General features: G+C 40.1%; 1 protein-coding gene across 1 annotated transcript; it reads right to left on the bottom strand.

Annotated features, from left to right (window-relative positions):
* Positions 1-535: 535 nt before the first annotated feature.
* On the bottom strand, positions 536-11595 carry LOC115591584 (retinal Mueller cells isomerohydrolase-like). Its single transcript, XM_030433716.1, has 14 exons — positions 11223-11595; positions 9844-9926; positions 9406-9556; positions 8003-8110; positions 6992-7133; positions 5567-5714; positions 4862-4943; positions 4560-4692; positions 3308-3450; positions 3101-3230; positions 2896-3010; positions 2199-2293; positions 1970-2081; positions 536-1226 (listed from the first exon to the last, which is right to left on the bottom strand). Exons 1-14 carry the CDS (start codon positions 11231-11233, stop codon positions 1081-1083), a joined length of 1599 nt encoding a protein of 532 aa, XP_030289576.1. The 5' UTR covers positions 11234-11595; the 3' UTR covers positions 536-1080.
* Positions 11596-13569: the final 1974 nt, after the last annotated feature.

Genomic DNA, 13569 nt, shown 5'->3' on the forward strand with positions numbered 1-13569 from the left:
AAACAGTGTTCTGGGGCCTTATTTTTCTCAGAGAACAGCTTGTTTATTCTGTTATGAAAAACATGAATATTTCTGAGTTTCTATTATTACCTCATTAATATTGTAGACACACTGACTTTAAATGTAATCTCCAAAACGTACATCTTACAGTGCCCCTTAAAATCCAATACGTGGAAAAATGGAAATTGTATGGTAGCTAAAGAATAAATGTAGCATGTTAAATAATAGTAATCAAAAATAGCCAGCGAGAAAAATAATGTGCATAGGTTTAAACTTAAAGCTGCAGTAAGTGGGGTTTTTTACCACTAGGGGGCAGCAGTTGAACCCAACATTAAAAACCTTAGGAACAATTTATAGAAGATAATGAGCATTATGACTGCACCCGAGATAATTTAATGTTTGTCTTATTTTTGCACATGACAGTTTTCTTGGCGTTTATTTATCTTGACAGAAGTCTACATGTGTGTTGCGGTTGTTTTACAGTAATGTCAACTGTAACACTTGTAACAGGTAATAATCACACAATGTCAAATGATCATTGTAATATTACTGATTTATTTGGATAAAAGAAGAAAAACATAGCTTTTTTTAAAATATTGGATTTAACCTGGTAAATACCTTTAAAAATAAGATGTCCTTTGCAAAAATATTGTTTTTATTTCATTGTCTTTGCCTAACTAGGACAATTTCACAAATGTGCAGGTGCTATTTTGATAATGAAACCAAACATTTCAAATGCAGTGGAAGTTTTAACAAAAGCAGAATAAACTGTATGAAGTAAACTCGTGTAATAGGTAATTTCTCTGTAAACATCTAATGTTTTTTCTCCACCGACTATAAGATACTGGTCAGTTCTGTCCAACTGAAATGAAAGAACATTTTAGTCACGTGGTGCATCTATTTAACAATACATTTAAAAAAAAAAAAAAAAGAATCTTTTCATTTCTTATATCAAATTCCAGTCATGTGTTCTCCCTGTAAAACAACTCACTAGAACATTACGACACTTTGTAAACTAAGTCTAGTTGGCTTGCAGGACAGTGAGTGTGTTGTATCTCCTGATGTGTCAGCAGCACAGGGTCATGGTTTGTACATGCCGTGGAGGGTCAGTGGGATGATGGTGTTGACTTCTGCCCGGGCCAGCTCCGTCAGTTTCATGGCATCCAGCACCAGCAGGAAGCTTGGTCTCTCTGCGCCCGGCCTCACCACGATACTCAGCAGCACACCTGCAACAGCCACACAGACGGGTCAATGTGACATGATGACGATGAGGCAGTGTGGAGGAAGTACTCAGATCCTGAAGTAAAAGTACTGATGTCGATATCAGTCACTGCACTGGGATTGACTGTTTTCTTCAGGGCTGGAACTGAAACAGTAACCAGTTAGTAATTAATAATCATTATTAGTAATTAGTAATCAAGGAGACCGATACACAATATGTGGAACCAAAATACATTTTCGGTGAATTTAAAATCTTAGTCTCAGGTTTTCTCAGCAACATGTTTAATTTAATAGGAAAATTATAGGAAAATTTACAAGAATAATTTTTTACATATTTATAATAAAGGTAAAAAGCTTTTTGGTTGTTTTTAACATCTTGAAACAAATCCCCATCTACTTCAGTTGTTTGGGAGAATGCTGCATGTACAGTATGTTGGGCTGTGAAGCTCCAGAAATGTTTTGTTGACTACTAAACTTCACCCAACTTTCCGTTGGTACAGGGGTGAGTAGATAATGACTACATTTTGTTTTTTGGGCAAACTGCTCCCTTTAAGATAGTCCTTGGTTAATAAACAAGAATCTACTGTAATTCTTATTTTTTGTAAAGGCGTAAACTTGTCCGGTGCGTGTGTCCGACAGCTGCCTCAGGCTCAGCTCGGGGGGCAAGAGTCAGATGATAAGATCACACTGTGCTCTATATTGCGCTTATAGTTTTGTGTGCGTGAGTGTAGGTATGTGTGCGTCCCACCATCGTCCTCCTCTGTGGCTCCAGGTGTTTGGACGAACAGCGGCTCTGATGGGTAGCACTCTTCCTCCTGCCACACCCAGGTCTGTTTGGTCTGCACGTTCAGCTTGACAATCTACAGCAAGTCATCGAGAAGGCAGTCGGTCAGACAGTCCTCATTACCATAAGCAGCATCAGTGTCATCAAAGACCGTCCGGATTTCTTTCATCCGGGGAGATAAAGGTGCTCATACCTTATCGGGGATGAAGTGGTTGAGTCCGAGGCCGTAGGCAAAGGAATACTTCTTTCCACGACACAGAGAGTAGTTAATCTGTGGAAACTCAAAGGCTGAAGAGAGAGAGAAAGAAAGAAAGAGAGATATTAAACAAAGAGACTCCTATCCTTACCGATATATTATGAACTTTTACCCTACAACATTTTGTAGGTGAAAATTGTGCTTTTTATTTGAAAACTTTAGTTGCAAATTTAAAAAATATGATCATCGAGTAAATTGTGATGTATTATTATAATCCTTAAATAACAAATAGGCATGATCATTGTTAAACACACCTCCAAGCAGCAAGAGGAAAATAAAAATAAACAAATAACTAAATAAAAAAAAACAGTAAAAGAAGCCTTATAATCCAGATTCAAACTACATTTATCTACACTCCTGTTTATCAACCTGACCTCCATTGCTTACTGGAGCTGGAGGGGAAATGTTTATTCTGCTTCGATCATATATCTTTTATATTGTATTGTTACCATATGAACAATTTTACATGACATTAAAGTGGCCATTACAACTTAACATCCACAATAGACGATAGATTGGTCTGGAGACCCTTATGAGATAACATGCTGTCATTTTGGATGTGTGTGTGTGTGTGTGTGTGTGTGTGTGTGTGTGTGTGTGTGTGTGTGTGTATGCGTGTGTGTGTGTGTGTTACCCTGTCTGGGTGCAGAAAAGAGGACTTCAGGTTCCAGCCAAATGGTGCCATCAGTGTGGAGAACAGCAGTTGCTGTAGTGTAGGACAGTGACACCAGGTTCTTTCCCTGATCCTCCTGGAAACACACAAAAGCACAGACATGGATAAATACACAAGCTCTGTCTACAGGGGTGTGTTCGTGGGGTTTGTGTGCGTTTGGACTCACCCTGTGCATATCCAGCGGCAGGACGTATCGCCTGACCTCGGGCTGAGGAGCTCTCATCGCCGCTTTCTTCAATTCGTCCCAGTCCTCCCTCATGTTGGCGAGGTACAGGTAGTTATACACAAAGTCATGCCTGCAGAGAAATAAAGAGCGATGTCAGGATGAAGCAGTTGTACTGATCATACGACACACACACAGGCTCACACTCACCCTTTCCAGGTGCAGAGGTCTACAACGATGAAGCCCTCATCCTCATAGGTGTTGATGTGGTGAAAGATGTTGAAAGCTGACGTTCTGAACTTGTGGCTGCTCAGATAACTTTCTGAGTCCTTAGTGGCCAGGTGGAACAATGTCTACGACACGTACACACAAGACTGTATGAGCAGAAATGTACAGGCACTCACATGTAATCAAACACATACTTTCTACATGACAGGAGCAGACAGGGCTTGGGTTCAAAGGGGGGCAATAATATCAATTTTAAAGATGCTATATGTAGCCTATAAAGATGGAAACATGGACATGTAAAAGGCCCAATACCCTTCTTTTATAGGAACAAGACGCCCACATACAACAGCTGCATTCTTGGTATCATGTTGTGTCTCTTCAGGCTGTTTGATGTCTCTTTGTAGTCATATTGTGTCTCTTTGTGGCTGTTGGATGTCTCTTTGTAGTCATATTGTGTCTCTTTGTGGCTGTTGAAAGTCTCTGTAGTCATATTGTGTCTCTTTGTGGCTGTTGAATGTCTCTTTGTAGACATATTGTGTCTCTTTGTGGCTGTTGAATGTCTCTTTGTAGTCATGTTGTATCTCTTTGTGGCTGTTGAATGTCTCTTTGTAGTCATGTTGTATCTCTTTGTGGCTGTTGAATGTCTCTTTGTAGTCATGTTGTATCTCTTTGTGGTTGTTTGATGTATCTTTGTAGTCATGTTGTGTCTCTTTGTGGGTGTTTGATGCATCTTTGTAGTCATGCTGTGTCTCTATGTGGCTGTCTAATGACACTTTGTAGTCATATTGCATCCTCTTTGAGCTTGTTTTGTGTCTATTTGTGTCTTTTTGCGTGTCCTTGTGGCCATTTTGCATCTCGTTGTGGTTGTTGTGTGTCTATCTGTGGCTGTGTTATATGTCTGCGTGGGCACTGATGTCTCTTTGAGCCCATTTTGTGTTTCTTTGTGGTCTTTGAGCTACTCCGTGTGGTCATTTTGTTTCTCTCTCTATTTGTTTTGTCTCTTTGTGGTCATTATGTCTCGTTTTGTTTATTTTTCATGTCTCTTTTTGGTTGTTTTGTATCTCTGTGGTTGTGTTTGATTTTCGAATAATTATCCAGAGGTTCATATCCGGAGGCCCTGATGTCTGTAAACCATCTATGATACTAACAAGTCATCTACCTTGCACCCTCTGACTTTGTAAGGGGGATCACAGAATGGACCCCCTGTTGCCACCCGTCCCCGCCCCTGGCCTACCCCCATAGTCTCATTGGATTCAAAGCAGTCCATGTATGTGGCTCCTCTGATGCTCCAACCCGACAGGAACTTCAGCAGATTGATCTTCACCGGCTGCTCCACAAACACAAAATAATTATCGGTCATACCGAAACTGTAGACAGACAAGCAGAGACACAAACAGACACAGATACATTAGCAGCTTTTCACAAACAGTGAGATTTGGAAAACTCCATCAAACAACTTCAGATGCAAAGCATACATTCTGCTGAATTCATTGTATTCTGTTGTTATTGTGAGAAACTGAAGAACTAACTGGGTACCTGTGGACGTAGGAGGGTTTTAACCTCTCACTGCTGGGGAATTGAACTACAACCTGCGATTTCTCGATGGGATCTGACTTGTCTGGAAACACACAGAGACAGTGTGGGAGTGGAAGCATTAACATCCAAACAGAGAGTACAGTGTAATATTAGTGGTGTCTTATTATTCGTGCGGCATCCATGCAAAACAACATCAAAGTCTGTCTGTCCTCCTGTATTGATATTTTTGTCTCTTTTTGTCTTTGTTGTAGTCTATTCGCCGATTAATTTATTTCCATATTTTAATTGTTCTGTCTTTTGATCTCTATCTTATCTTCTTATCTATATTGTTTGTCTCTCATTTTACTTTAAATATCTGTGGTTCTTACTTTTCCCCCTCCTTTTCCTCTCCCTTTGGTTTCCTCCAAAACTCTCCCTCGACTCCTTTTTTCAAACTTGTGTCATTTATCTCTTTATCCTTGATACATCTTTCACACTAACTCAAGATGTGCTTTTGAATAGGCGATGACTGTATGGAAGTCCTAGAAAATGTGAGTGTGTCTAAGCCTGATCAGTGTTAAAATAAACACAAATATACTCAGTTCCTTCAGTATGAATCTTTCCAAATACCAGTAGAAAAAAAAACCTCTCCCAACATTCATCACTTTATAATAAATCAATAACAAATCGACGCAAGTCCAGAAATAAATTTAGAACAAAACTTACCTTTCTGAGCAGGTGGGATCTTGATGACATTATAAGCCAGACTCATGTTTTTGCCAAAGCAGTTGCCGATGTTATAGACTGTACCATCCGTGTCAATGTGGGGGTGGGCTGTCACCCCATTCACTGAGAGGTACTTACACAGGTCCACCTGATATGAAGATATGCATAGAACACAGAGAATCAAGACAAGGTAGATGCATCTATCATGAAAGTGTAGAAAGCTTCAATAAGAAGACATAATTTTCAAAAATATAGGAAATTACCAGAAAAAGATGAATAAGTAATTCCTGTAAATCAAACCATGTTGGGGATGATGTTGTCACAAAGCAAAAACGTCTCCCAACAGAAAAGGAACTGATATAGAGGCTGATCACAGTTGACAGCTGTAAGTACAGGTGTGAACACCCCCAAGACGCACTGAGGACACGTTTCAGATCCGATCACTCAGATTACATTCTGAGGTGGTCTGGGCTGATGATTTTCATGTGGTTCACTGTAATGTTGATTACATGTTTTGGCTCTCTTGACCTGCCAATGTTCGCCGCAGATGTTTCTGAACAACTAGTAAAAGCAATATCTCCAGACTCCCTTAACAAATTGTGTTCTTGAATCAGGAGAAGTTTTACAACCTTTACAAAACTTTGCTCCAGCAATTTCAATATCAGCTTTGCCTTCCTGTAAGTTCAGCATTAAATGCAATAAATTAGCTCATTTCTTTGCTTGTAAAAAGTGTCATTTTGTTTCAGCATCACTGTACCAGCTTCACTTCTTCCTTGTCAAAAGTGGGTCTAACCTGTCAACATTTAGCAGCTCCTTCAACACACTGTTTCAACTGATTTAATCATTTAAACAAAATTCATGAAGGGAGATAACAGTTTGAGTACAGTAAACAGTATCCAATATAGATGTCTTCCTTGAAACTTGTGGAGAAAGTAACCAGGCTCCCTTAAACAAAAAACAACTCAATATTTTAATACTTTGTGCATTAGGAGTAGCTTTATACACTTTCTGAAATGCTGCCTACGTCATATTCTGAACTATTTCGATCTAATTGTTAATTTGGCATAATTTATACTTGTATACTTTGTATAATAAAAAGTACCAATTTGTTCAATGATGTATGTGTTTATTTGGGTGGGCGAGTGAGATCTGATCACAAGAAGTCACTTGAGACGTATGTGGCGATGCATTTAATGCCAGGTGTGAACTGACGGGCTTAAAGCTGCCCACTTGTGATTGGATCACTCAGGACGGATGTTATCACCGAGTGTGAACGGCTTCATTCTGAAGTTAAACTGTTTCATGTAACGTATTCAAAGTATCCTGAAAAGAATAACAGCATAAAGACACTTCAGACTATTTAGTTGAAATGCATTCATCATCACATCCAAAGAGTTGGCCTGACGTGAACCAGTCAGCTCTCACCTTCTTCAAAGTCTCCAGTGAATCAGGATCAACCTTAGTGATGAAATTGGTCTCTGTGACAGCGTAGAAGTCTTCGCCGATTGGATAGATGTTCACTATGCAGTTATCAGTCACCTCAATCCCTCTGAAGTAGGTAAAGAACCTACACAGAAACAAGTGAAACCCAACGTCTTTTATATGGTTTGATATGCGTAATAGTAATATTATCGTTATATTAATGCTATGGGGCAGTGAACGCTGTCATCATTAAACAGACACACATTGGGATTTACTCATTATTTCTATTTCAGTGCAGTTAAGTTTAGGGCTGCAACAGTTATTTTCATTGTTGATTAATCTGCCAGGTGCTTTATTCATGAATTGATATATTTTTGGTCCATGAAACTTTAGAAAAGAAATTCACAACATTAAAGATCAGAGATCAAGCTGAGATGTTAAAATTGCTTTTGGCTTCAAACATATTCAGTTAAATATCACAGGAAACTAAGACAACAAGCAAATATTCGAGACAATTTTGGGGTATTTCTGCCCAAAAAAAAATAGCTTTACGGTCCTATTTGTAAGAAAATTTGATTTTTGAGTCTCATTCCCAACTCAAATATTGGCGCTCCCGACCTAGCATCAGCGTCTGACGAGGAAGAGGGGGAGATTAAAAAGTGGTCTTTTCTTACAAAAATCTGAACTTTAAATGATTCCTCAACTATCAAAATAGTAGCCGATTAATATTCAGGCTTGACTGGTTGATTAATTGACCACATTAATTTTCCACACTGAATGATTTGCATGAAAACCAAAATGTGAAAATGACATTTTGTGTTTTTTGCCTGGACAAGAAATCCCTCCAACACATAACTCCAGTCTGCATGTTATGCTGAGCTAAAATTAACCACTTGTTTGTGTTTCCCAAAATGTCAAAAACTATATTACTTTAACACACGACTAAATATCTGACCAATCAAACATCAGCTGTGAACTTCAGTGATGCTGGAAAAGGTCAGTGTTTGGGGTTACCTGGAGAAGATGTTTTTGCAGGGGTCTGGGTAGGCTGCTGTTCCAAACTCAGTGATGACCACTCTGTTCTCTGTCATGGCACGAACGTATGCATCCGTCCTAATGAACCTGACCGTGGAGAATATTATGTATATTAATAGAAATCAAACTGTCAGTGTTCTTCAAATCCTATAACACACATTACTAGTTCTGCTCCATGGACGAAGCTTCTTCTCAAAAGCAGCTGGATGAAGGATTTTTGTGGTTTGCAGCTGCTGTGTCTGTGTCTGGGTTGTTTTTCTCCCCTCTCTTGCAGCATTCCAACTACACAGAACTGCATCCCCCTCTGCACTAACAAATATCAGATGTCATGAAAAAAGGGTCTGCGGCAGGATTTGGAGCCGCATCAGGAGCGATAATAAAAGTTCCAAACGATGGGATACGTGTGCCAGTTTAGTTTTTCATGCACAAAAATGCACTTCATGGCAATGTTGAGCGATTCCTGAAAAAATTCCGGGATCCATGCCCAGATACAGAAAAACACAGGAGAACATAAGAGAACATGAGAAGGGACCTTTTTCGTTAAAAAAAGTAGTCATTCGTGGAAACAGACAAAAGAAAAAAAGATAATTAAATAAAGGGATAAGACAACATGTGCTGTATTGTTTTGGTTCCCAGGACAAAAAGCCAAGGGGAAATATAATCTCTGTGGCTAACAGGCGTTTTTTGATACGTACATGTTTTTTTTACACAGATGGACTAACTACACCACCAATAAATGTACACTATACTAGACACCCATCACAACAAACTGATCAGTTTTCAAGTCGGAAAGTTTGTGTGAAAGTATGTAGATTCAGGCTAGTGACTAGATGAGTTTTAGCATTTAGCGTGTTGACGTTTAATGTCCCAGTCAACCTCTGTGGTCTCATTTAGCCACTCGTTAGCTAGCTCCTGTTTAAAGACATGTAAATGCTTTTCTTTTCTCTTTTTTTTTTTTTGGCCTTTTGGCTTTATTGACAGGACAGTTGAAGAAATGACAGGAAAGGTTGAGAGAGGGGGGGAGTGACATGCAGAAAAGGGCCCCAGGCCGGGAGTCAAACCCTGGGTCCACTGCAGCGAGGACAAAGCCTCTGCACATGGGACGCCTGCTCTACCAACTGAGCTAAACGGCGCCCCCGTAATTGCTTTTCAATTCCAACGTGGTGTATTTTACCGACGTAGGTAATGACGAAGAGATCCCAAATTGATCCCAAGGAGAACCCGTGCACCCACTTCAGGGGAGGTGCACACTCACGCTTTTAGCTTAGCAGCTACAGCTTTCAGCTTAAAACAGGGCGTAAATAACATCTTTTTTTCACATACATGAAAACAACATTAAAGTGTGTTTTAAGAAGTTCTATTGTAATGACTTGTATTCTTACTTCCTGTAGTAGGTCACCCGACTGTCCTTCAGGTCAAACTTGTGCAACATAGCCTGCCCATCAAACAGGTGGTGGAAAGGCTCAGCTCCCACCTCGAAAAGACCTGGACCCATCCTGAGGAGGCTGCCGCCCAGCCAGGACGGTATCACACCTGCAAGCACACACACAGAAAAATCAAAAGGTCTCTGTTTTTCTAATAAGACTTTGGCAATATTATTACAGCTGCCATGTGCCAGCCACTACTTTAAGAAAATCTGTCAGCCTATCTCCTGCTAAATAGCTTAACAGGCATCCCCACAGCCCCGTGATCTGAAGTAGATAGTATGGAACTGCCATGTTGGCGTCCAGTAGAGACTTGTCAGCTTTGAAATAAAAGCAAAATGCCCCCCAAAAAATAAAAAATGAAACACACTTGAATAGCCTGCTCTTTTTTCCTACCAGTTATCTGAGCAGGTATCGGTTCGTTCAGCTCCTCCACCGTCTCAAACATCTTCCTGTAGCCCCCGGCAGGATGCTCCACGCTGGAGAGGAACATTAAAACTGAATTGAAAGGTGCACTGCGGAGTTTTGGGGAAGACATTTTAAATAGAAGAGAAAGATCTTGATTGATTGATTTTTGTTTGTGCATTAACACACTAAATAAACAAAACCATGGCTGAATAAACAAATGAACAAAAACACAGAAAAATGGTTTCATTCAGTTCGTCTGCCGTAAGTCTCCGGAAGATTTCCTCTCGCTGGAAGCTGCAGGAAGATCTCAGGACTGAATTAACAAACTGACCTTAAAAGACGACACAAGTTACTGTGTTACTGTGTTACTTAATATGTGGCGGACCCTGCCACCTTTCCAGCTTCAAACAGTGTTCTGGGACCTTATGTTCCTCTGAGAAAAGTTTGTGTGAGTTTGAATTTCTTCCCCAACACTACACAGTGCCTCTTAAAGGAACATTTCCAGAACATGTTCAAATCAGAAAGATGGTTCTAAAAATCTGTTTTTCGTTTGCGCTGTGTGAAACTTGTAAATCAGGATTTTGTCTAAAACATGTATGCATTTCAAATGTGCGGGGACTAATAACTTAACTGAGATTAAAAGTTCTTGGAACCTTGGAAACAGGAGTTGACAAAACAACAGCATTACCCTGAAGTCCATTTTGCACAGTTTGCTGAGTTTTTGTGGAATTAAAGTTATGAAAGGGGCACTGTGTAGTTTTAGAGAGGAAATGTTTGTTTACAATATTAGCAAGGTAATAATACAAACACAGAAACAGAATTTTTTTTCCATGACTGAATAAACAAGCTGTTCTCAGAGGAAATGAAGGTCCCAGAACACTGTTTGAAGTTAGAAAGGTGGCAGGGTCCGCCACATATAAACAAAGTAAGACAGCATGAAAGGCCAGTTTGTTTATTCAGTTTGTTCAGTCATGAAAACAATGATAGTTTATTTAGTTTGATGCGACATGAAAATCAACTGATGGCAATTTTTCTCCTCTCATTAAAAACAATTTCCAAAATCTACATAGTGCGCCTAATAACAAAGGTTATTACACAGCTGCGGCAATCCCATTTCATCTTTAATCTCATGCTGAAAATCAGCGTCTTGTTCAGTTTATCTCCCATTTACAATAAAAGAACCTAGTGGAAAAATCTGCTGCGCTGAAACTCCGCACTGCTGACTCACCACCGAATCTTTTTCTCTCACAAGAAAAACAACGAGCCTCACCGAGAGACGTCTACGAGCTGCTTTGTCCTCAGTCACTACTGAGAAACCAAGACATTTGAACCTGAGACGTGCAGAGAAAAGAGAAAGTTTTACTCACCAGCTGACCATGCTGCTGTATGTTCTGCACACACTCACACACCAGCAGCCTGTGAAAGGACAGTCAGACTTGCATTTAAACCACAGACTTCCTGTGGTGAAAGATGGAAACTGGACCCCCTCCTCTCCCCTCACATCCACCCCTTTCTCTCATTTTCTCCTCCCCTATTCCGACCTTCCTTGCTTCCCCCCAGTCCTTCCTCCTTTCCTCGGCATCTCCCTCACCTCCTTTTCTCTCCTCCTGCTTTTCGTTCATGCCTTTCGCTGCCCTGCTCCCCCCTTTCTTCCCTCTCCCAAACAAGCCAGCTTTGTCTCCTCTCCTTTCAGCCGTCTGGCCCTCGGCTCCAGGCAGAATGTTCTTCAGGCCCTAAAACAAGGTCTCTGTCGACCACTCTCTCACCTACCGATGATGTGGGTCAACCTAATAAAATACGCTTTTAAAGGCAGTGTGGTGGGGATTTGTTGTTTGTACACAGACATGCGTGTAGAAAGGACCCTGTCTAATTAGTTCCAGACAGCCCCGAGAAACACTCAGAGACTATTTTAATGGGCCGGGTCTGGAGGGGGAGGTAGAGCCACAGGAAAAAAAAAAGGGGGCAGAGAGTGAATGATTAACCATTTTGTCAATTTGATAGATGAAGCTGAATAGAAGATGAAATGAATTCAAATAAACAGTTCCATTGGTGAGGGTCTAGAGGGGCAGTGGGCTGTAATCTGCTGCCGAGTGCAGGTTGTTGCCGGCCTGGAAGTAAATAAACAAGAATTTAACAACTATTCAGTACATTTCTGTTGACTTTTGTATTCATATTAATGGTTCTCAGAGGATGATTCCTAAATCCCCCGACTCATCTAAAGTCACAATTTGACACATTTAAGTGCGTTTACAGATCTTGAGGAATACTTCTGTATACGTGGAAAAAGTAGCAAAAAGCCTTTTGTGTGTAATCCTATAGTGATGTCACTCTGGCATTGTGATTAAGGCAACAGATTTTGAAAAGCAGTCCACTGTCTGAGCATTGCACTCCTGTAACACTGTTTGCCGGGCAGTTAAAAACCAGACGATCAAAATCGATACAGCAGGACCAGAGATATCGCCTTTCTTATCCCACACGTCCATCTTCCTTTTCAAAACCTGGAGCCTACATTACCCAAAATGCAACTGAGCCACTGCGCTATGGAGCCTGAGCAGTGACAGTGAATTTTGGCATCCAAAATAAAATATAGAATTGAAAACAAAACCTGAACCAACAAAGGAAACATTGCCATTGGAACATCTGTGTTTGAAAAGTTGTATCCTGGCACTTAATTTTTTTTTTAATGATTTTGATAATTTTTTTGGATTTTCATGTGTCTTTCAATGAAATACTTTTCATTGAAAAAGACCAAAATCCAAACAGATAATCAAAATAAAGTGAGCTTTTCAACGTTTGTGTCATTTTTCAGTGTCAGGTTGTTCACTGCCAAATACTTGTTTTTGTGTCAATACAACTTTTTCAAATACAAACGTTTCAAGGCCAGTGTGTCCTGTTAGTTGAGGTTTAGTTTTCAATGACACATTTTACTTTCTGTGCCACAGTTCACTGTCACTGTGCCGTTCTACACAGGATGTTTATTTGGCAGAAGTGTGTTTAATGATTAATTAACGAGGCAATTAAGCTCAGCTCGGTCTGATTAAAGAGAGAAACTTGAATTCACAAGCTGTACAGTTGTGGCCTATTCTTTGTTGAGCTGGGGGAAAAAAGGGGTTAAGATCTGCTTTCTTTACAGTTTGTAAGTTTAGACTAAATAATGAACCTGCCACTTGCATACATCTCACAGCTAAAACTACAGGGATATACTATCAGACCATCATGCTAACCTCAGGAGATCATTCTGCAGCACAGTACATTGACGTCTTTGACACTTCAACACTGTCGTTTCTTCACACTCTGTTAATGGTGTTAGTTCATTTTTATTCATGAAGTAAAACTCTGGCCATAATTCCCATTTCATCATCAACCTCATATTCTGTAAATCTACTTTTTGTTCAATTTCGCCAACTGTACTTACAATGCAGCCCGTTTGACGCTGTCATTTTGGGCGTTGACCATTATCATTTCTCTTGAAACAAGCAACCTGGATAATTTGAATAAACTGGTCTCAAAATCTGCCTGGTTGGTTGTTTATTGCGCAAACTGTACCGTAAAGCTGCTTTGAGTCGCATCGAACCCACAACTCCGCTGATAAAAGAAAACAAAAAAACATAAAGACCCATCTAGAAAGAAACCCTGCCAACCTTTTGATACGCGACCAATCTCCCTGCACTTGAGGCTGTGAGTATGAAGAGCAGACGGGAAGGTGCTACTGTG

This window comes from Sparus aurata, chromosome 11 (assembly GCF_900880675.1).
Source record: "Sparus aurata chromosome 11, fSpaAur1.1, whole genome shotgun sequence".
NCBI lineage: Eukaryota > Metazoa > Chordata > Actinopteri > Spariformes > Sparidae > Sparus > Sparus aurata.